Source organism: Coccidioides posadasii, chromosome 1 (assembly GCF_018416015.2).
Source record: "Coccidioides posadasii str. Silveira chromosome 1, complete sequence".
NCBI classification, from domain to species: domain Eukaryota; kingdom Fungi; phylum Ascomycota; class Eurotiomycetes; order Onygenales; family Onygenaceae; genus Coccidioides; species Coccidioides posadasii.
The window spans coordinates 230,328-252,872 of record NC_089407.1 but is presented as its reverse complement, the minus strand read 5'-3'; the positions used below and the strand labels follow the sequence as shown (position 1 = coordinate 252,872).

Sequence of the window (22,545 nt, the reverse complement as noted above, 5' to 3'; positions counted from 1 at the left end):
AGCTTCAGAGTTAAGAATTCATCTATCTGTGGATTCACATGCTTCTCTTGTAGAAAAGACTGCTTTATAAACTAAATAAATCTTGTCTGTTGCAACTGTAGTTATTTTCTTATCTTTGTTTTTAGAGTCTTTCTTAGACTTGTTAGGCTTCAAATTCTTGTTAGATTTGCAAAATTTAGCTAAATGGCCAGGTTTGCCACAAATATAGTAGTTCCAGTTCTGCAGTGAGCTCTTTTCTGAATTAGATTTGGAGTTTGTATTTTTGTAAGACTTTTAAAGATTCAAGCTTGTTGCATTTATATTTAACTTTGTAGATTCATCTTTCTTCTGATTTTTCTTGAGAATTTAATGAAGAATATTCTTCAGTAGATCTTTCAGGTTCTTCTCTGGTAGATTTGTTCTGCTCTGGCATGCCATATCAAATTAATTCTGTATAAACTCTCTCCATTAGAATGTAATGTTCATCTTCAAGATATCATGTAGAGTATGGTCCAGTTGTTTGAATCTTAATCTCTTAAATTCTCTATAAATTGCTAGGAATCTCTTTATATAATTTCTTTCTGAGTCAGTGAATTATGATGTTATTCTTACTAACTCTGTAAGTAGGCTTTCCTGCTGTATCTCAGATCTCTCTTGAAAGACTATTCTTACAGCTTCCCAGAGTTTATAGACACTAAGACTATCTGATTTCTTAAAGTATTCTCTAGCTTGTGCAGATATTATACTGTTAATTAGACTGTATAGCTAATTATTCTAAACATTCCAGTATTGTAAAATCTTCAAGCACTCTGGCTGTAGTGAAGTCTCTTGTCTTTTCAGAATAATCTTCTCAACATCTACTTGATAAGCTATCTTTAGAATGGCTTTGCTTTATGCTAGATAGTTACTAACTTCAGTCAGAGTTATAGACTTCTTTACTATCTTTGTGATCTTTATAAATTAGGTGATTGCTCTGCTGATTTATGTATTTATATTTATAAGATTGCTGACATATTCTTCTAGTTTCTTATCAGAGTCTATTTCTTGATTCTCTTTTTTTTCTTGTTAAGCTTCATGCTTTAGATTCTTCTGCATTGTTGCAGATGCATTTGCAGTGCTTGCTTAATCTGATAGAAGATTTACTTGCTGTGCCAGCTGTTGTACTATCTTTTGTTATCTTTATATTAACTTTTGTTACTTTTGTATTATCTTCTGTTGATTCAGCATTATTCTGTGCAATATTTGAAGTTCACTCTTCTCTCTAGACTTCTGCTTATTGTTTGGCAGGCTGCCTCTGAGTCTACTTAATTATCTAAGCTTAGTTTGAAATGAAGAGAGATTTGTTGAAGTCTTCTGATTAGAAGTTCAATACTTCAGTTCATCTGTATAGTTTATCATGGCTTTGGTATTGCCAGATGCTTGATTTGCTTGCTAGATGTGTTTAGCAGACATTTTGCTCACTTTCTGATTATATGTTAGAAAGTTACAGGATTTAACTTACTCTCCAGCTCAGTGCTAGAAAGCTACAGGAATTGCATGTATAGAAGATGTCTATCTTAATATATACTCTTTCTTGTGCTTGTAAAATCTTGTTATTCACAAGAATAACTATTCAGAATATTGATCATAAGCTTCAATATCTAATTGAGCTGTAAATCAATCTTATATGCTTGCTCTTCAGCACAAAGAGCTATAACCTGATGGAGGACTTGTATGCTTGTTATTCACTAAGCTACCTAAAGGGGAATCTTGGCTAATCTATGTGGGTCACGTGAGCGAGGTGCTAGTTGGATTACCTAACATTTCCGGTTGGCATGGATAAATGTTATCCCGATACCTGGAATTACATCGGGCCGACAGACCTGCCGGGATTGCCATTTCAAGCAAAACATGGATGAACCTCAAACGCCTGCGACATGCCAACTTGGCCACACGGTGCTTTGTTAAACCAGTTGGTCGATGCCGCTGCGCATGAAGAGCCGGTTACGTAGCTGCAAGATAGCGACATTCTCAATTTTGGCCAAGCCTGGGAATCCCTGATGAGACAGGAGAATTACTATAATTTTTGTATTTCTTCCCGGATTCTTCAAACCCAACCCCCCCCTTCTCTCATCTCTCTTTTCTGTACACTCCCTGAGAATCTAATATGACATCGCTTATAACCTCGCAAGGATTCCTGCGGTGTTTGCGTGCCTGGAAACTGGTCATGCCTTTCCCCATGGCACGTCCTTTCATGGGCGAAAATGCCAACCTCATGCATGGACTTCTTTTTCATCCTTCGGAGTCGGTCTTCACTGTTCCCTTGGGCGGTGCCGCCGGAGCCCTCTTGGAAGACACCGGCTTGTTTGTTACGCGCCGGCATCGACTGCGTAACCATTCTGTTTCATCCAATTGTCGTCCGCGAATTTGGTCAGATAGTTCCTGAGGCCGTCTGCAAGGATCAGCACAATGAGTTTCTCCTCCTTGTTGAATTCCGGATGCTGCTCCATGAATTGAACCAAGGCCGCAACGGTGGCACCGGCCGATCCACCGCATAGCAACCCTTCCTCCCGCACCAGCCTCCGGGCGAGTTTGAAGGAGTCCTTGTCGGTGGTTTTGACCCATAGGTCCGGCGACGTCTGGTCTAAAACATCAGGCAGAAAGTCATACCCGATACCTTCGACTTTGTATTCTCCCTTGGTCTCATTCAGCCTCTCGGGGATCGCAAGGATTGATCCTACTGGATCAACCCCAACAAGAAAGACGTCCGGATTATGCTTTTTCATCCCTTTGGCGATGCCGGTGATGGTTCCCCCAGTCCCAGCTCCACTGATCACCGCATCGACTTTGCCCTGTGTTTGATGCCAGATTTCCTCCGCCGTTCCAAATTCATGGGCAGCAGGATTCGCGGGGTTTGTGTATTGGTCTAGGATAAAAGAACGAGGGATCTCATTTCGGAGGCGCTTTGCTACGCTGATGATGGAGTCCGGTGAATCAATGGGCACGCCGGCGGGTGTGCGGACGACCCTGGCACCCAGCGCGTGGAGTATCTGCTCCTTTTCTAGAGACATCTTCTCAGACAGAGTGATGATGCACTTGTAGCCCTTGATGGCTGCCATGAGCGCGATAGCTATACCTCTGGGATGTATTTTAGCACACGTGGGCAAGCCTGACAATTGGTTTTTTTTTTTTTTTGCCCACCTCTTTTGGCATTTCCTTCTGCCTTCTTATTTTCTTTTTAATCCCAAGGAGGACTTACGTGTTGCCACTTGAGGCTTCAATCAGGGTATCTCCCGGCTTGATCACGCCATCCCGCTCTGCCTGTTCGATCATGTGTTTGGCGATGCGGTCCTTGACGGAGCCGCCGGCATTGAAATATTCCAGCTTGGCATATACCTGCGCTTTGATTCCAAGAGCGGCGGGGACGCGGTTCAGACGCACCAGAGGTGTTCCTCCGATGTAGTCCGCGACTGAGTCGCTCATAAGCTGGCCGAGGAATGGGGCTGCCATGATAGTGTTATGGGCTACCTAAATGATATAAATAATATCTGGTGTTGGCATGTGGGCAGGATCATCGAGAGAGTGGCCTGGCTTCCTCCGGCGATGTGTTCAGTCGAACGGCGGTCCCCTCCCTCCCCTCAGCACCCCCCGCTTTGACTTTTCTCCTGTGTCATCCAGTCACCTCACAAAGCCGCGACAGGCGCTCGGTGCATGGATCCGGGCGGTGATGCTTGCGCAGTGAGCGGGGAAGGCCCCCACATCCATCGAACTGGAGCAAACTGCCAGCCCAAGAACTCTCAGGTGGAAATAAAGCACGGTATAACTATTTAACTCGTTCATGGTCTACTTCAATATAGGCTGTGAACTATGCAGTTAAGCATGTAGCCAAGGTTAACAGACAGCGATGTGTAATCCTTCTAGTAATTACGGAAACCCCTCCATTTTTTGAGAATGGCGATGTGATGCCATGAGCGGGGGGCCGACAGCCAGGGATCGAACGATCACCCAGCCAATCACCCACCCAGCTTGAGCTTGCAATCTCATGGTTTATCCCGGCCAGCATCACGATGACCCTATCAGACGCTCCACTTAACGGAAGCCGGCTCATCAACCACTTTGCAGGACGGTGGATTCGACAGCAACTGAGCTCGCCACGAGGTTTTTCCGCAGGGTCATGAACTTTTCTCACTAGCCACTGGATAGCCATGGCAACAGGCGATCGGCCTTTGTGGGATTCAAATATTAATGACCCTTGGGATTGGGGCAAACCATCGCCCGCTTTGATTAACATATTCGAAGAGCGCCATGATCTCTTCTGTCCTCTGACACCTGATGGCCGCAGTAAGAAGGCGCTGGTTCCGGTATATTATTCATTCCCCCCTCCCCTGAGCTTTTTGAATGTCTGTCGCAAACTAATTGTTGGGGCAAAACGAAAAAGCGGCTGCGGGCGGCGGCTACGATGTCATCCTGTTAGCATTGCACGGTTTTGATGCTTACAGACTGCATATACCTGTAACTGGCGTGGCGGTAGCTCAACGTTATGCGTCCATGGAATCCCGGAAGCCTCATGAATACAATTTCGGGAGCTAGACGCCCAGTGCTTCGATAACTCCAGATATCATCATTTTCAGTCAGGGTGATTTTTCAAAGTAAGCTGTGAGAGAGAACTACGCAGCGGGGGCTCTTGATGGCCAATTCACGGGCATTCTCCGTAAGCAACCAGCTCGCACTTACAAGAAGGGCGAAGGCACACGCGTGCCGAGCGTCTATATGCCTAAGTGATTGATTCTGCTCATGAACGTGACAGTAACGGGCAATTGATTTTTCCTCTTAAGTTTTTACCACTTTCCATCAGTATAATGTGGCTAATAAGTCAATGTTTAGCCCTAAAGGCTGAACCTGAAGCTCGCCTTTAAGATATTTTTGCTTTAGAGTCTTTTAAGAGTGAACAACGAGGACACCGCTATGTCGCGAGGCCACCATTCAACTGTTATGACTGGAAACTGCTAGAGAGGAAGTGAATGTCTGGCGAAGTATTCTATGAATGTCAGATTGGGGAAACCGGTAGTCGAATAAAGGAAAAACTTGTCGATGATAGTCCGCGAAGAAAGGAATTGGAAAAGGGGTTCGTTCCCCTGTGAATGAAAGAAAATGGCCAAGGAAATGAGTGATCAAGGTATCACTTCGATCATTTTTCCACCGCTGTTCAGATCTATTTCGCGAGGATGCTCCGCCCACCATCTGTAGTGGTCCGCATGCGAACCTTCATCCTAAAATAGCGTGGACCCAATTTCCACGCAGTGAAAGCATTATCATTGCTCACCAGTACTTCATCGTTGTGTTCGTCATGTTCTAATCCTGTACTCTCGGAGTTTCTCTTACAGTTTCCCTCAGGCTCCAGAATATCCAGCACCCCATTGGCGCTGAACACTAGAGCTTCTCCCGTGTCCAGCAACACTATCTTAGTAAATAAACTGTTCGGGCTGAATTTTGACCGTTCATCTGAGGAAATGCCGACAACCGCTCCGGCTAGATGGTCTTGGAGGGCTTTAAACCATTCAGGTGACGTGAATCGGTGAACAATTGTGACATCACAGAGGTCCAGCAGCTTTGGGGAGAGATTAGGTTCTTGTGTCGCAATGATTAGCCGGGTCCCTAAGTGCCGTTGCTGACGGATTATGGTAAGAAGACTTTCCGTCAATTCGTTGGCTTCTCGATTGGTGTTGACAAGAAACTAATCCCATTAACTCGTTAGTTGGTGAAAATACTGACTGGAAGTTATGGCTGCTTGTGGCTATTTCCCGTACCTTGTGGGCCTCATCCAGTGCTATCATCCGGTTCCCTAGCCCACGACCTTTCAGAAAGACGCTGAGGCATATATTGAACAAGGCACAAGCATCGTTGGCACTTACGAATGGACAACTAAGGTCCACAATGGTCAGGGAACCCTCGTTGAATTTCCACTTTTCATCGAGCTGGCGAGCGGTGCCGGATCGCGCTGCCTTTGCGCTTCGGCGGAAACCCCCTGCTTGCTCGATCTCGAGGAAGGACTCAAGTAGGCTCATCCTTAGATTTAGCGAGGATTTCTGATTGGGAGCGAGGGCTTGCTCAGCCAATTTCGACTTGAACTTGTTGAAATCGATGCTACTATTCCCATCTTCTTGTGCCATTTCGCGGAGGATTTTGGTCACAATCTACTTTTTGTTAGTCGAAGTCTTATCAATGAGTTTTCTTGCATTGGACTTACCTCCATGTACAATGGCTCTTGGCTCTCGCTGTCCACGGCCATGAGAGTCTTCATCATCGAGATACTTAGGTGTTTTTCCACAAATTTCAATTTCGACACAACTGGCTTTGGCGCGCCTTCCGGTAGCCCTTCCAGATTCTCGTACAGCTTCTTCATGGCTTGATAATGGCTTGGAGATACAAGAACGCGGACTGGAATTCCGGACGAACAAAGATATGCTGCTTCACACGGCTGACCAGTTTCAATGCTGGAGAACCGGTCATAATGGAGCACAAGGCCCGTTAGTGGTCTCGCTAATTTTCCCGTTCGCGATGGAGCTAGAAGAACGTTTTCCAGCATGCATGACAAGGTATGGCTTTTCCCACTACCTTGGCTCCCACAGATAAAAGTCGACCACGGGGCATTGCTATTGGTATAGATCAAATTATCTACCGGTTCCCCGACTGGAATATCTTCGCTTCCGTACCCATACGTTTGGAGACGCTGGCCCAGTAAGCCGTACTGCGGAAAGACTTCTTCTCCCTCAGATTGATTTTCGTTATTCTCACTTTTATTGTTTACCTCGAACGTAGCGCGCACTTTTGAGGAATGCAGCGGGGAGATTTTCAGTTGCTCTATCATCCGACTTCTCGCTGGTTTCTCCCCATCAGTGGGGCTTCTGTCGACAAGTGCTAGATGGGTGGCTAGTTCCTTTGTCATTTCGGAGCTAGTTGCAATTTGTTCCTTTGGCTGTGTTTGGGATTTGCTGTCCATTGTTCAACCTCCTCCCGATGTGTAGGGTGAATGTATGGATGGATGTGCTAATGGGTAGATCGAACGTTTCACTAGAGCTGTAACTAGCGTTTTGGTTGATTGGACCAAGAGTGTTCTGGTAATAAGAATAAGAGAAGACGATTAGGACTAGGACCAGGTTGCAATTGCAATTGAATCTGCGATGTGCTTGGATTAGGGGCAACCTGGGCTTTTATTCAGGCCGTCCCCCCAGGCAATAGCTTCCAGATCGTTCCGCGGTGTGTCAATATATGGGAGAGTGGGGATAGTATGAAAGAGGAATTTCTGATATTTTCTAGATCGTATTGTTGCTTTTTGTTGGTAATCACTCAAAGTTAAGATCCAACAGGTATCTTGGGAAGTTCCATTGGAAATAAAGCCATTGGAAGGCTCCAAAGTGAAGAAAGGGAGTTGTCCTGATCAAAGGTGATTGAGAGGGAGAAAAGGGGTGGTCTTTATGGATTCCGCTGTCCTATTCCCATTTGGGAACTGGCACCAAGTGGTTTTTCAGCTGATGTTTGATATCCAAGAAAGTTGCGATTCGGTAATAAATTAAGGGTCCATCTTATAAAATCTGTACATGCCATGTAATGTACATTTTTGAATCTCACCATATAGCAACGGAAAAGGGAAAGGAAATGGCTATAAATATACACGTCAAAAGTCGCAACTAGCCACGAGAACGTGTGGACCAAAAAACAAAAAAGAAAAAAAAAAAGGAGAAGGGCAGCAAAGCGAAGAGTGCCAGAATATGCTGGATATCGAATCCATGGATAGAGTGAAGGAAATACGAAAACTCAAGACCAAAATTCGGCCCTGATGGCAATTTTTGCTCCACAATACAAAGGATCATGCCATGCCAAGTAATAGAGAGAGGAAAAGGGATGGAAGGAAAAGAAAAGAAAGCGAAGCCGTGCCATGCCTTAAAAGAGTGAAAAAAGAAAGAGAGACTAAGGGGATGTCTTAGTCCTACGAATGGGGATTACATCGAACGATATGCGGGTAAAGTCATCGATAATGAATGTACCGACTATGCATGCCCAGATGCGTAGGTTGGAAGAGAATATAGATACGGTCAATATCACAATGGTTGTAATCGGAGAAGGGTGATGTTGCTGAACGCTGCCGAAGATAAATGGTGTGGATTAAAAAGGAAACCTTGCTTCACTCCTATATCCTGTGGGGGTTCCCGGAATCGTTGGCATTGATGGAGCCGGCATTCTACCGCCGGTTGCCGTATTAGCACGGGCTCTGCCTGTCGGTAGCGCAAAATCTGGATTACTAAGCAGAACGTCCTGACGTTGGTGGATCTTTGGTTTAGGGTTCTCGGAATCCGCTGGTCGCCATTTGGGGTTTATTCCCCTTTGCGAAATGGATGTGAAGTGACTGGTTTCGCTAACTGCGGATGAGCGTGCGCCAGCAGGCAAGCCATCGGATGAATTTCGCAGAAGGGGCTCACCAGAAGAGCCTGGTACCAGCGAGGAAGGGACGTCGGCCGACTCCACTCCGTTCATTGGTAATGCGAATCGGGGCTCCACGTCTTCATAATAGCTGCTAGGTGGATGTGGGTTGATGTTAGGCGGAGAGCGAGTCATATCGCGGGGTTGAGTGCTGGGACCTAGCGGGCTGAGCGGCGGGCGTTGATTACTTGGTAGTTCTAGAGAAGGGTATTCTTGCGGAGTCCAGTTAGTTCGCGGCGGGACATAGGGACTAGGTGCGAGGCTGTGGGTTAGCTGTAACATCAAAAAGGGATTAAAAACGGAATGAAGCCAAATTTAACGGAGATCCCTTACGCATCAGCGCTATAAATGCTGGTTGGGCTTCTGAGGTTATCGGTTGCTGGGTCACGATGTCCACCAGGAATATTGTTAGGTGGTGTTTGCATCTCAATGCCTTGGTCGAAATCACTTCGATCACCGTATCTACGTCCAGGACCATATCCCAAGTAATCGTTCGCAGGGTAGCCTCTCGACTGGGGAGGATACCCGGGAGGGGGTCTACCACGACCTCTCCTTGACGGACCAGGGCGCGGGGGACCCCTGCCCCTTCCACCGGGAGGAAAGGCCCGAGGCCCACCGGGAGGACGGCCCCTCCCTCTGGGAAGGGGGTATGGCGGGGCGCGACCCCTCTGGCGATAGGATGATCCATCGCTTCTGATGGATCGCATGCTTGTATTTGAGAACTGATTCCGCAAATTAGGATTAGACTGAGCGGGGTAAGATGAGCCATAGGGATCTTGAAGGGAGACGCCGGCATTATCTTCGGGAGAAACACGAGGTGGTTGTGGATATCCTGCAGGCTCTGGAGGGGAGAGTCGACCAGGCGACCCGTTTCGACGATATCCGTCGTCGTTTGACGGGTTGAAACTATTTCCAGTCGTCGCAGTGGCGGTGGTTTGAGGTTGGCTAGGCGCGGGACTTGAACTCGGGGGGACGTCGACTTTGACGACGATCTGGCGGTTATAGTAATTCTCGCCGCTCATTTCCGCATTCTCAGCTATCCTCCGTTTCCGGGCTTTTCTGCTAACCAAGGTGCGTCGCATTGCACACGTGACGACACCACTGGAGGTGAGCAGGATGGTTGCGCCGAGGACAATCCAGCCACCCCATTGCAGATAGGGGACGAAGAGAAGGATATCGACCAGGAACGCTAGTAGAGAGACGAGAAGCGTCGGTAGCAGGAGGATTAGGAGACCCAGTAGGTAACGTGGCGAGTGAGACGGTGAGTGTAGATGGGCAGCAGCGGCCAGCGCAAAGCAGATGAAAGCCAGGAAGGCAGCGATAGGGTGGACTATCAACAAGGCCGAGAGTGTATGGCGAATGGTGGCAGGGAGGTTGAAATCTCCGTCCCTGTTTGAATCACCGAAGATGCCGTCTGCGATTGGATTGGGAGAGTCAGCATGGGATAGATGGAGATGAGTGGCGGGTTGCCATCCGGGGACAGGAGAAAGTTTTTATCTATAGGCGATAGCATAACATACCAGCAGGATAGCCGACACGAATTCCACTGCAGTCGCTGCCTTGGCAGTACCCGAAGACGCCGAAGCGGACATTTTCAAAGGTGGCGATGGGGATTGATTTGATGACGGGGGTTGATAGGACAGACAGGAGGAGGAGAAGGAAAGCGACCAGCAGCAGAACGGAAAGAGGGGTCGCTGGTTTCAGCAACATGGCCGGCGTGGGAAGAAAAGGGGGGAGATGGCACCAACGACGGTGCCGGTCATAGGGCGCGGAGAGGAGACAGAGATGGACGATTCCTCGCAGAGGACAAAAAGGGAGCGGAAGGGGGGAGGTTGTTGGGAGCCAGATGGACGGGAATCATTGAGTCGCACGAGACATGTTTTCCAAGCAATGTAGCGAAAACATGCGCGTTTCAGCGAAAGGGAAAGGCCCGGAGATGATGATGGAAAAGTAATACTAGACGGGCCGGGATTGAGTGAGAAGGGGAAAAAAAAAAAAAAAAATGAAAGAGAAAATAAAGAATAAAGAATAAAAAGGGAGGATGAGAGAAGGATTTGATGGGTGATGGGGTCAAGGACTGGAGGGATCAACTAGGTTGATTCAGATGGGTGTTTGGGATTGCGGAGGGATGGTGTCTCTTGGACTCAGGCGAGTAACCATGGGGAGATTGCCAGATGCGCACGCGGCCAAGCAGCTGCAGTTCGTTCAATCATCAGTCATAGTAGAGAATGAGAGAGAGTAGAAGAAGGAGAAGAAGAGTGAGAAATGCGGTGCAACAGATGAAGATGGACGATGGATTGGTGGATGACATGAAGTGAAGTTGGAGAGTCGAGTGGCCGGAAAAACGAAAAAGGAAGACGTGACGACTGGCCGCTTGCTTATCAGGGATAGGGTGCCTGGGTCTTGGCATGGAAGTACGGCGGAAGCTCTAAACCTAATATGGTAATGGATAGACCAGGGACCCGACCAATCAGCAGCGGGTGGGTGTGCTTTGTGGATCTCTGATTGGTCTATCCACTGGCCGGGAACCCTGGTAGGGCCGGGGCGAGCCCGACTAGGACGGGCTGGGGAAAGCAACCTTGTGTGCACGACATATGTACATATGATCAGAGCAGTTCTCCGTAATATACGCACAATACCGGCTTCCGTACGGAAGATGTCTGTTGGGGTTGCAGGGACCGGCCCCCAAGGGTTTGTCCTTTGGCAGCGGGCAAGAGGGAGGAGCAAGGGGTTGCACGCTTGGCTGACCCCGATTCTGAGTCAAAGGCAAACACATTGGCCCGTGCTCCCCTTACTCTGCCGACACAGATGCAGTTGTGGCCCTGTTTCATCCGGAGATATGACTCTGTACGTTATAGTACGTATGTCCGCCGTTTATGTACGGAGTATGATGTATGTATGTATGGGATAGACCCCAACTCGGTCTTTGCGCCATGTCTGTATACTGATGGACTCTATGCGTGCATGGGCTATTACAAAAAGTGAGGATATCAAATGCAACACAGCCATCTATGGAGCAATTGCCCACGCCTGAGAATCCACAATGCTGCTGAAAAAAGGTGGAAAAAAAAAAAAAAAGAAATGAAGAGGCAAACAGAAAGAGAAAGGAAAGGACTGCCCTGGGGTGATGTGTGATCCCTGCTTATTGGAAGATGCAGCACGCAGAAATAATAATATTATACAGTGAAAAGTGGTATTGACGGGAAAAAGGAAAAAGGAAAGGCAACAGAAATAAAGGCAAAAGAAAGAGGGAACAGGCGTCATCCGGATATTAAAACCCATAAGAGGAAGAAGATCTGATGAGAAAAAGAAGTCGTTCAATGTTAGCAGGGTAACAGACCGGCATCGCATCAGGTATGTAACTTCGCACTCACCATTAAAACCCCGAACATTTTTGCTATAAGCCATCGGTTCCCCGACACCCTCGACCAGTATTTCAGCAGTTCTCGATGCGCCCCTTGCACGTTATCCACGACATCTTCCGTGTTGGCGTCGATCCGCTGGATCATCTCGGACTGCTCGCTCACCATCGTTGCTAGTTGCCCAAAGATGCCCCCGAGCTCGTTGATCGTCCGTTCTATAGCTTCGATCGCTTCCCCTCGAGCTTGAATGTACGTGTTGGACGGCTGCTGCGCTTCTTCCATCATCATCAGCTGCGAAGGTTCCAGCGTAAGTAGATCAGATGAGGGTGGCTGTGGGCTGCGGCTCCTCGGTGGGTTGTATAAAGGAGAATCGGATCGTTGGGGATTCAGTGCATGCTGGGATTTGGAGGAGACAGAGGAGATGAAGTTTTCTGTTCTCGACCGGGAGGCCTGAATGTTCTTGGTGCGCACTTCGAGAACCTCCTTGAAGTTGGCACCGACATCGGCCAATTTTCCTTGAAGCATAACCACAACCTAGACAGCCGAGTCAGTAAGACAAACAAAAAGATAAGCAAGAGCTGGAGAAAGAGGTACATTGTCGTTATGCTGCCCTTCCTGGTCTGCAAGACTTCGGGAAGCTTTGGGGTGTTGGGAGAGCGTGAGAGCCTGGAGAGCAGCAATCTGAGAGTTCAAGGATGCGAGATCCTGTTTGATGACATAGGTCAACTCGGAGATCTCGACAGGTCGGTCATCGAAGAGAGACTTTCTCTTTGCCACTATTTCCATATAATATATCAGTTCGTGTGACTGTCGGTTGCGTAGAAGGGGGGGAAAAAATAAAGAAAAAGGAGAAGGAAGCAAAAGAAAAAGGTCTGGGTTATAACTCACGCTGCGCGAGTCGCTGTAGCTTCGCAGTTGTTGCGGTGATGGCTCTTCCGATCTCTGCCGCACGCCTGGCAAACTCTGACTTTTTGGGCGTTGCATTCTGTGAATGGCTCTCCTGGCGAAGGAGGGCCTGGCGATGGGCGTCGGCTTTCGATGCGGCCAGTCGTTTCTGGGCCTGGCCGAGGATAGATCGAAACTCGGACGTTCGATCTTGGATTGGGATGACTCCCATGGCTGGGGGATAACGGGGGTTTTTGATTTGATGAGGATTATCGACGAGAACTGCGGAACATCGGGTAGCAGCATCTAATTTTCATGTCATATCATACTACAGCGAACTGGCCCTGCAGACACTTGCAATCCCAAATTAATTTATTGCACGGAGTCGTTCATGTATTTATCGCGAGAGAAGACGCAACGTTGCCGTCATGCCAGCTTCGCCGCCACCCAAGTACCATTAAGGCTTATGTAACACATAGCTCGACGTGGGGCCTTGGCGCGACTGAGTCAGCATACACGCGGATATCTATTTCCCCGGCCCGGGCGGTTTGGAAAAATGAATGTGCGTAGCACTTTGTGTATATAGTGAAAGTGTTAAGATACCAGTCTCTGTGTAATTAGCCTCCAACTTATTGGCTCAGATCTTCCTTGATCTTGATACAGAAGAGTTTTCCTCTCAACTGACCCGTAAAAGTTCAGCAGAGAGTGAACAAGTTAGTTGGTGCGGCTTCTCTTCTATGTACATGTTTATGTAGTAGCAGGCAAGATAGCTACGGAGTACTCCGTAGCCCCTCATGCAAAAGGAGCAATAGCGCACCTTACCTGATTCGGCCAGCGCTAAGCCCTGTGGGGCAACCCCCACATGACGCAGTATTACTGTATACATACTCCGTATATGCTAGGTAACCGCTATGTACGGAGTATGGAGTATGGATTTTCATGCTTCGCGTTTGGATTATTTGGTACACACGCTCTTCCCCAGTGTGTTGCTGAATTGAATCGGACTTGTAAAGCCAATCCTCATACATCCGTACTCGACGGCTAGTTATGACTCACTTTCCACAACTTCATACAAGTACATAGCATGTCAAGGCAATATGGCTCGACGCCTTGAAGAGCCGTCATTCGAAGCCTCTCACACACGCAATGTTCACCTATATGACAATGAAGGTCAAATTCTTGGAGGTTTGCTTGCTGGGGTCATTTCTGCCTCCATTAATCACTCTGACAGCTATGTCTAGGTGTTTTCCAAAATGAGTCCTTGACACACCACCGTTTTTACAACTTCTGCTCGCGCTTCCTCGTTTTCCCCCCCGAAAATGCGCCATGGCGTATATTTGCACTCAATCATGATGGTTCTGCTGGAAACCAGATTGCTGCGGATGCAACCAATCTTGCTCCCGGGCGCTACATAATTCTCGGGCCCGATGGTACTCCAGTTCCTGTCTCTCTCAGCGCCGAGCCATACCCTCGTCGAGTTCTATCACGAACGGCAGATAGCAAATTGACTCCGAGGGTGAGAACCGCGTTAGACTTAATGAAATCCCAAGGTGACTTGCTAATTCAGCTGAGACAGCGAGCGTATTTTCGACAAGTTGTAAGATTCCGTGACCGTGACTGCATGATAAGTGGCATGCGGAATCCTTTGGCTGATCTCGGGAGATACACTGGCCTTGAAGTCGCGCACATCTTTCCCCAAGCTAGAGTAATTGAATGGAGACAAAGGGGCTTCCAGCAACTTGTCACGGACAATTCGGCAGCTTATCTCATTGGGACTTCAAAGATCCATTCGCCACAGAACGGTATCCTGCTTTCAAGTGTTGTCCACGCACTTTTTGATAACTTTTCACTTGCTATCAACCCAGACGTAAGTGCCTGGCTGCACAGTTTTTCATCACTTGCTAATTCTTGCAAGGATGGCTACCTAATTACGTCATTTATGCCCGACACTCTTGGAATTGATGGTCGTATCCTCGACCCTCGATGCCGAAACGATGCGGATATCAATAGAGTCAACGACCACCTTCTTCGTTGGCATTTTCACACAGCTGTTGTGGCAAACATGAGAGGAGTGGCCACGGAACCATCCTGGGAAATGGATTTTCCTGACGGTGATATGATGGGAGAGATTCTGGGAACACCCGATGCAGCTCTGCGAATGGAGACTGAATTATTTCATCGTCTTGGCCCTGGCGAAAATGCGTTTGACGAGGGGATACAAGCTGAATCCTCACAAAATATATGTATTATAACTTAGTAGTAGCCCTTAGGGCTCTGTTTTACTCCTGTTCCAGCTTGAATATTTTTAGAAGGCTTTCCTATTTGTACTAGAAACATGTCAATAGTCAGAGGGATAATCATATTATACACATGCACAACACTTGAATGTACTGTCTGTTGATATTCTTGTTGTTCAGAAAATGGATTCTACAATTTTTCCAGAAAATTATCGGCTCTACTAGGATTAGGCCTACTGATGGGCTGTAGATGTCATCAACCAAACAGTCAGTACCCTCCTAGCCCTAGTCACTCGTACCTAGACCTGGATGGCCTCAGTCTCAGTTTGGGGGTTTCCAAGTGCGTGGCGGACTGTCGAGGGTTGAACTAGGACCCTTCCTGAGTTCAAGGCGTGCAAGTTGTGAATGGCGCACTGGGCACGCACAGTGATGCACAGCTGTGCCAGGCAGACTTCAGGCATCTGGCGATTATCACCAGAACACATACCAGGGCTAATACCAGCCTTGATATGAAGCTCTCAACATCCTTAATGGCCCCTCGATTCTCCATATGTACCATATATGAGAGGGAGGACACAGTCAGTACAGAATGGAACACCCCCTGAGGTTTACATGTAGAGGGTAGTTATATTACTGTAGAATGTTCACCATAGAATAATTATGAAATATTGGGTTAATTTTGAAAAAGAAAATCTACATGACCTAGTTACTACAAACTGGGGTATATAACGATGTAAAATTCCAGCAAACTGATTGAAGACAAGCAAAACAACAGCTGTAGCAGTAGGTTAGGTATGCCACAAGAGAGAACAGAGGGGGTTATATGCTGATAACTTTTGGCAGTGGTCAAGGAACTCAATCCCAATTACCTAAGCCACTGGGCTGCCACTCTTGCCCAGGGTAAGAGGTACTGGACATCACAATCTCCTCACTTGAGTCATCATGAGTTGGAAGTTCAACAGGCTCAATGTTTACCTCCCGTCTAGCAAAAGAGGTTTCTGGTGGTTCAAAGGAGTGGGGTGAAACTGCCATGTGGAAGAGGGGCGCCGAGTGTTCAGTCCCGAGCCGTTGGCCTGTAGGAGGGGGTCGTATGCGTATACATGAAGGTGCAGCAGCACCAGGATATGCATAGCCAAGTGGGATCTTTGGCGGAGGCGGAGGCGGCATGTCATGCACAGCGTTAGACAGCTGACTGGGCGCTCGCGGTGCTGGGGGTGAACCGTGCGGGAAACCAGAAGTGTGCAAACTCGCTCGTTGCTGTCCTAGTGGAGTGTTTCCAGTCAAGTTGTTTTCGTTAGTGTGTAGGAATTCGCAGCTTGGAAGCGTCATGCTGCGCATTTGAGGGCGCAAGCTTTGCATTGGTGAATTTGTCCCTGAGGTCCTCGTAGAAGATATCGACGCATGGTTGGAGGAGTGACCAGAAGTAGCACTGACATCTGAACTTGCAATTCTGACTGGGTAACTACTGACTGAGTGCCTCGTCGGGGCAAGTGGATTCTTATTACCCTGGGTGTTGGGTGATGAATGCAACTGCGAGCCCCCTGGAGGTGAATTTATATGTTCATCTAGAGTCAACCCTTCGGTGATGTTAGGTAGCCTAGCATTCAAGGACTGATAAAAGCGTCCAGTTCCAGATGAAGAGGCAGTCTGAGCTTGCATACTACCATTATTCCCTGAGACAGGTGGCACTTCTGGGTGTGTTGAAGGTATCAGAGGTCTTTCGGCGCTTTGTTTCAGCCTGGTAGGTTTCTGAACTGACTTCTAAAAGGCCATTAATATAACAGCAAAGTGAACAGGGAGGTTGGAGAGCTTACAATCCCCATAAGAGGGAACTTCTTACTGCTTCCCAGGTCGCCAGCATAGCCAAATCGTCTGAAAAATTTGAGGCCTCTCTTCCTCATGGTAGTATCATCCTCCTTCGTCTCTCGCTCATCCACGACTTTGATGCCATCAGAAGTATGATGATGGGTTGGTCCTGCTTTAGTATTAAGCCGCGAAAAGTTGTTGCTGATCGACTGCACCACCCCCGTGCTGGTATTCTTTGAAAAGTTTTCATGCTGAGCTATTTGGGATGGCCTTTCTTTGGGTTGACTGCTATGGAGCTTTGACAGAAAGATGGACAATCGAGAGCGGGAGATTGGGGTTACGGAGGGAGGGGAAGCTTGACTTGAGTTGTGCGGCAGGTCGATGCGATGTGAAAACTCATCAACCCGCCCAGACTGATTTTGGGTCGAGGGCCGAGAGTTATCAGAAGCAGCGACGATGTTAGCCACAGTGCTTTGAGATGCTGACACATGGTTTCCTTGAACTCGTGGGCACATAAGACTCGGCTCGGTACCATCACTCCGCAAACTCATACGTTGAGTGGCTCTGGGCCGTTGATGGGCCGGATGGGTTGTGGGAACAGAGAAATGTCTTAGATGGGAGATTGTAGCCTTGGTCGAAGTTTGGGAGCACGGACGGCCTGAGTTTGTGTCCGGGTGGAGAAGAGGGGCTGTTGCTTTCATAGGACTGGGCTGATGGAGTTCTTTGTTCTTTAGGAATCCAGGGCGAGAGTTGGAGAATTCTCCTTTAGGTCCTTCAGAGACAAGCCTCCGTTCAACTTCGGTGTTGTAGCCCCCTTCCTCTTCAAAAGAAAACTTGCGTGAGATAATTTGCTCCTCGATTCCCAGTGCAACTGTGCCTTCCGGAGGACTCGGACTGGGAGGTTTGCTGACGTCGAAGTTCCGTGATGACCCCGTTTTGCTTGCTTCCTCCTGATCTAGAAACGTTACTTCACTTGCAGGTGGGCCACTGGGAATCAACTCCAACCCATTAGGAGTAAGAACAAGCATCTGCTCGCCGGTAGATATACCCGACGATCTACTGGTTTTACGAGACAAAGAAGCACGCGTAGAACCTCGTGGTTGTTTCGGTAACACTGCTCCAGTCAACGTTGCAGACTCTACTTGAGGTCCTTGAGTGCTTTGATGCTGCGAGCCGTGCGCCTCTGTGCCCTTACTTGGATTTCCGGGTGACCGGTTTGAATCATTACTGCTGGTACGGCTGGATGAACCCAAGATCCCTGATCCAGGTAAAGGTATCAAAATGGATCCATGACGTGACGTAAGGTCTTTAACTTCGGAAGAGCTGCCATCCACCTGTGTGTGGTCGTTTGTAGGGACAGGTCGACCGGAATCTTGACCCCCAAGGACTAGAGAGTTGCGCTCCCCCGCAGGACTGGACATTGACCGAACCTTTTCGTCGCCTATTCTGGCGACTCGCTTGTCATCAGGTAAAGACCGGACCGACGACCTTCTCTCGGGATACCAGAGGTTCAGAGAATCTTCCAACGGAGATAAGTCCAATTTAATGGATCTTAACCGTGGAAGATCTCTTTGTAAACTATCCGTCTCTATCATATCCTCAGAACATCTTTGGGGAGTAGAAATCGGGGTTCTAGGCAGGCTCAGTGTTTCGGCCGACGCCTCTTGGCAACAGTCCTACAGCGATAGACATTCTATTAGATTCGTCGAACACAGTCGTCCGGCGGATTGTAGTGAGAAAAAGAGGGGGGAAGAAATGGGCTTCTTTTGATCCTGCCAAAATGTCATTCCATTCCCATTGGGCTGTATCTCATTACAATTTCCTAGGGAAATGTACAAAGGTAAAGAGGAATTAAAAACGGAAATAAAATTGATTTCTCCAAAAAGAAAAGGAGGGAGAGAGAAAATGAGAGGAAGACCCTTAGGTGCAAAGATAAATAAAAAGCATTGGGTGAGTGAACTGCCCATATCAAAAGACAAAAGATGTGCATCGTGATTGTATCGGATCAAGTTTAGATATCTACCTTTTCAGCACTTCCGCTGTGTCGAAATTTGCTCCTTCCCTTTGCAAACAGGCCCTTTGCGGCATCGCCTGCCTTTCCACCTAAAACCCCGGCGGTGTGCAACAGGTCCTTGCCCTTGGCCTGCACCTGCTGAGTATGCATCATGCTGCTGAGCGGAGTGCCAGACGAGTGTCTAATGTGGGTTCGCGATGACCCAGAGCCGGAAGAGAGTTTCGGGAATTTTGTGCGAGACGTCATCGGTTTGTGTGCTGTAGTAGGCACAGATGGTAGCGCGCCGTTCTGTCGGACAAGATCAGCATGTTCCGGCAGGTCTGTAGAGGCTTGGTTCAGCCAGGCTTGGAGGCCAGTATCCATGGCAGCAAACTGGTCTCTTGTGCGATTGAAAGCAGCGATTTTCTGGCTGGGCGTTTTGATAGCCATGATCTCTCGGAAACCAAGAAGCTTGTCACCATCAGTCGCAGTCGCGCTTATCTTTGCGCCCGAAGGTTCAGGATCAGGCAAGATAACATTATTACTATCACTTGACTCGCCTGGGGGTGAGGCGGATGACGAGTGTCTGCGATGTTCTGAATTTGGTTCTGGTTCTAGATTGACGCCTTCAGCTGAGGATGTTACAGCTTGACCGGGAGTCGCGCGTGGTGAGTGTTGGATTGGTTGGTCAGATACCTCGCCCTGAGGAGAAGCAGTACCCGTATCCTCAACCCTCCGGATGGTTGTAGGTGTGATATGCACATCGTTTGTTGTAGGGGTGGCTACAGGATGCTTCTCTATTATTGGTTTGCTTTCGGAAGATTCAGACTCATCTTCAGAATCCATTTCCCACGAGAATTTCTTCTTCAGGGTAGGATGTACTGAGTGGGATGCCGGAGCAGCATTAGGGCCAGGGGTTTGTGAGACGTCCGTGGTCTCCCGAAATTGGGAGTGGACTAGACTCGTTTCGGCTGCGCCTGCGGTATTTCTGTGCCCAAGAAAGACCACTTGCGACACGGGGCGATTGGAGGGATCTGAGCCAAATTGCTCATTTCGGTGATTGTTGTGTTCGCTCGGGGATAAGGTGATTCCTTGTCGCTTCTGAGGCCCGTCGTTATCGTCGGAATCCGTTGACGGCGCCGTGTCCTGGGATTGATTGGAAGGATTAGGAGTCAGTGACCGGATAATTTCATCTCGTAGGCGGTCATTTAACTCTGCACTTGAAGTATTGATGCTGGAAGCCGAGATCGTTTCCGAATACGTAGGGGTAGCTTGTGAAGACTGGAAATGAGTATCAACCATTGGGGCCCGGATATTTCTTTGTTCGTCCTCAGGGTTAGTTCCTTGTTGAGACGTTGTATATCGTTCTTTCTTCTCCAATGGCTCTGTGTCATGAGCAGCCTCAGTCGTCGGATGTTGAAAATCATTGGCTCCTCCTCCCTGCTCGCTTTCCCTAACATCCACACTTGATCGAGAGTTATTCTGTTGTTGAATGGGAGATTCTAATGTACAGGCGGATTGAGGACGGATTGTAGGATCGACAGGCGTGACAACAGCTCGTCTCGCAGGGCTGTTCTTTGGGTCAGGGGGTGATAAACTTCGGCGATGGCCAGGCGTGATACTGGCAGGGGGCGGGGTTAGCGGGCGCTTGGCTGCCGAATTCGCATCTTCTTCTGCAATTGTCGGAGCACGGCATTCATCAATTACAGAGAGTGTCTCGGATTTTATGATAGGGCTTATAAGAGATGTCGTGTTGCTATCTGACCGTGACATAGTCCCGGAGTCGCTAGCGGGAGTATCGGGGACATCAAATGCTTGGTGAACCACTGAACGAAATCCAAGTGAAGGGTTACGGTCGAGATCGGACGATTGATTCAAATCCTGGGCACCAGGGGTTTTTACATCTTCTGTAACTTCGCAGCCGGGCGAGCTCACGAAAGGATCCCCAAAGCCAGAAAATGGCCTTAATTCGGGTAATTTAGCGTCAGCACCAGATGACTTTATATCCGATGGTTGATCAGGCGAAGACTGCGATGAGGGAAATGAAACCTTGCCCTCCACTGTCGTGCCGACGGGGCTAGCAATCCTAGGCTCCAAGGGCCTTTGCTCCTGGGGACTCTCAAGCCGAGGTCTCGGAGTATTGTCCCCGGGGGAGTCCACATTTCCTTGGTGCGTCGGGGAAGATGGGTTGTATGCAGTCGTCCGATCGATGGGCGGCAGTGGAGGTTGGGGGGGAGCAGCCTCTGAGTCGTGAGATGAGTGGGATGCCTCAGCGGCCTTGAGTCGCTGTTTCTCCCGTTCTTCGTTCAATCGCCGGTATATTTCGACGGGGCGAACGATGGGCAATGATTTCGCAGGATTTGCATCTGCATCGCGTCCCACAACTGGGCTTGGCTGGCCCCCAGGTTTATCATGGGCCTTGGTTGTTGAAGACGTAGATGGCGATTGATCGCCAGATTCTGAGAACATGGCGGGTTGCTTTCCGGATCGGTCATGGGGGTGGTGTTCTGGGAGAGGGGGCGGATGAGAGTGGTTGGGATCCAAATACGCGTCGTAGATGTCATCGTCCCCACTATCCCCCCAGTCGTCACCGTCGTAGCTGTAGGTCTTTGCATTGACCCACCGCTTGGTTTTCTTGCGGTTGACGTTTGGCTTGAAGGACGGGGATTGAGAAGTGGGAGAGAACGGGCTGTTGGTGCTGGGGCGCGTGCTGTTGCTATCGGGTTAGCAGGAGACGTGGATAGGTGATGTAGGCTGTTGTGACAGTACTTATTGTCGTTGAGGTAGTCTGGCTGATATCCAGACATGATAACAGAGGAGTGCACGCTGATACTAAGATATCCTGTTGGGTAGCCCGGCTGCTAGGTACCAAGGGAAAAGAGAGAAAGGAGGTGCTTGGGATAAAGATTATTAGGGAAGCGCCATGAGCCGCACAGCATTCCAAAGCGAGAGAAAAGCCCAGGGGCGTTGTTTGTGATGATAGAGCTGCCGGCGAGGTGGGCAGACAGCAAGGACGTCAAGCACTGACCATGATTCTCGCTGGTTCAATCCATCCTGCGCAACTGTTGAGGCTGCAAGGTGTCACAGGATTAATGTCGGCCCGCCCAACTGAGTGTCTAAGGAAGTTATGATGGAGGACTTGTATGCTTGTCATTCACTAAGCTACCTAAAGGGGAATCTTGGCTAATCTATGTGGGTCACATGAGCAAGGTGCTGGTTGGATTACCTAACACCCCCCCATGCAATGAGCTCCAGCAGTGAGTGAGAGCCATAAAGATTCAAAGTTTCCAAATCTGTCAAATCTGTGATAAAAAATTAATTACAAAATTCAGATTTATTTCTTCTTTAGACTTAGCTTCATTCACTGCAATACTATATTTTTGCTGGCTTTACTGATAAATCTTTATATTTTTCTGTATTAACTTGTCACCTCTATTATGCTTACAAATTAAGTATAGAGATTCATTGCAAGAATTTTTGTAAGTCTGTCAGCTTTATTTGTATTGATTTTAATGTGCTTAATCAAGATTTTATTCTTTTGAACCCAGTCTCTTAGTATATAATGTCAAATCTCAATATGACATGCTCTTTATATTATAGCTTCAGCTTTGACTAAGTTAACTGCTCTCTTATTGTTAATACTTAATTTCAAGCTGTTTAGCTTTGCTGAATCTTCACTAATTATTCTGGTATCTATCAACAGATTATTAATTCAAACTAGTTCACAAGCAGCTTTGCTAGCTGCTAAATACTCTGCTTTAATTATAGATTTCAAGACAGACATCTGGTGCTGTAATCTCTACAATATTGGAGCTTTATTTATAGT

The 22,545-nt window shown here is 48.1% G+C and overlaps 7 protein-coding genes across 9 annotated transcripts; 1 reads left to right on the top strand and 6 right to left on the bottom strand.

Annotated features, from left to right (window-relative positions):
• Window positions 1–2,006: 2,006 nt before the first annotated feature.
• Window positions 2,007–3,616, bottom strand: D8B26_000015 (uncharacterized protein). The gene has a single exon (XM_066123095.1). The coding sequence runs from the start codon at window positions 3,075–3,077 to the stop codon at window positions 2,328–2,330; it is 750 nt and encodes a 249-aa protein (XP_065979167.1). The 5' UTR covers window positions 3,078–3,616; the 3' UTR covers window positions 2,007–2,327.
• Window positions 3,617–5,170: 1,554 nt separating this feature from the next.
• Window positions 5,171–6,958, bottom strand: D8B26_000014 (uncharacterized protein; the record flags this gene model as incomplete). Its single annotated transcript, XM_003067765.2, has 3 exons — window positions 5,171–5,692; window positions 5,766–6,152; window positions 6,206–6,958. The coding sequence occupies 3 exons, from the start codon at window positions 6,956–6,958 to the stop codon at window positions 5,171–5,173; spliced, it is 1,662 nt and encodes a 553-aa protein (XP_003067811.2).
• Window positions 6,959–7,533: 575 nt separating this feature from the next.
• On the bottom strand, window positions 7,534–10,643 carry RIM9 (regulator of ime2). The gene is made up of 3 exons (XM_003067766.2): window positions 9,957–10,643; window positions 8,770–9,850; window positions 7,534–8,686 (listed from the first exon to the last, which is right to left on the bottom strand). Exons 1-3 carry the CDS (start codon window positions 10,144–10,146, stop codon window positions 8,122–8,124), a joined length of 1,836 nt encoding a protein of 611 aa, XP_003067812.2. The 5' UTR covers window positions 10,147–10,643; the 3' UTR covers window positions 7,534–8,121.
• A 695-nt stretch (window positions 10,644–11,338) lies between these two features.
• SED5_1 (cis-Golgi t-SNARE syntaxin) lies at window positions 11,339–13,051 on the bottom strand. 3 transcript variants are annotated; one of them, XM_003067767.2, is made up of 4 exons: window positions 12,687–13,051; window positions 12,393–12,574; window positions 11,811–12,332; window positions 11,339–11,732 (listed from the first exon to the last, which is right to left on the bottom strand). In XM_003067767.2, exons 1-4 carry the CDS (start codon window positions 12,913–12,915, stop codon window positions 11,697–11,699), a joined length of 969 nt encoding a protein of 322 aa, XP_003067813.2. In that variant the 5' UTR covers window positions 12,916–13,051; the 3' UTR covers window positions 11,339–11,696. The 3 variants fall into 3 exon arrangements, with proteins under 3 accessions (XP_003067813.2, XP_065979165.1, XP_065979166.1); XM_066123093.1 differs by lacking the exon at window positions 12,687–13,051 and having other exon boundaries at window positions 12,393–12,618; XM_066123094.1 differs by lacking the exon at window positions 12,687–13,051 and having other exon boundaries at window positions 11,339–12,332; window positions 12,393–12,618.
• Window positions 13,052–13,596: 545 nt separating this feature from the next.
• Window positions 13,597–15,021, top strand: D8B26_000011 (uncharacterized protein). Its single transcript, XM_066123092.1, has 4 exons — window positions 13,597–13,868; window positions 13,925–14,199; window positions 14,260–14,550; window positions 14,599–15,021. Exons 1-4 carry the CDS (start codon window positions 13,781–13,783, stop codon window positions 14,938–14,940), a joined length of 996 nt encoding a protein of 331 aa, XP_065979164.1. The 5' UTR covers window positions 13,597–13,780; the 3' UTR covers window positions 14,941–15,021.
• Window positions 15,022–15,591: 570 nt separating this feature from the next.
• Window positions 15,592–18,321, bottom strand: D8B26_000010 (uncharacterized protein; the record flags this gene model as incomplete). Its single annotated transcript, XM_003067769.2, has 2 exons — window positions 15,592–16,681; window positions 16,735–18,321. The coding sequence occupies 2 exons, from the start codon at window positions 18,319–18,321 to the stop codon at window positions 15,776–15,778; spliced, it is 2,493 nt and encodes an 830-aa protein (XP_003067815.2). The 3' UTR covers window positions 15,592–15,775.
• A 173-nt stretch (window positions 18,322–18,494) lies between these two features.
• D8B26_000009 (uncharacterized protein) lies at window positions 18,495–21,769 on the bottom strand. Its single transcript, XM_066123091.1, has 2 exons — window positions 21,489–21,769; window positions 18,495–21,429 (listed from the first exon to the last, which is right to left on the bottom strand). Exons 1-2 carry the CDS (start codon window positions 21,524–21,526, stop codon window positions 18,738–18,740), a joined length of 2,730 nt encoding a protein of 909 aa, XP_065979163.1. The 5' UTR covers window positions 21,527–21,769; the 3' UTR covers window positions 18,495–18,737.
• Window positions 21,770–22,545: the final 776 nt, after the last annotated feature.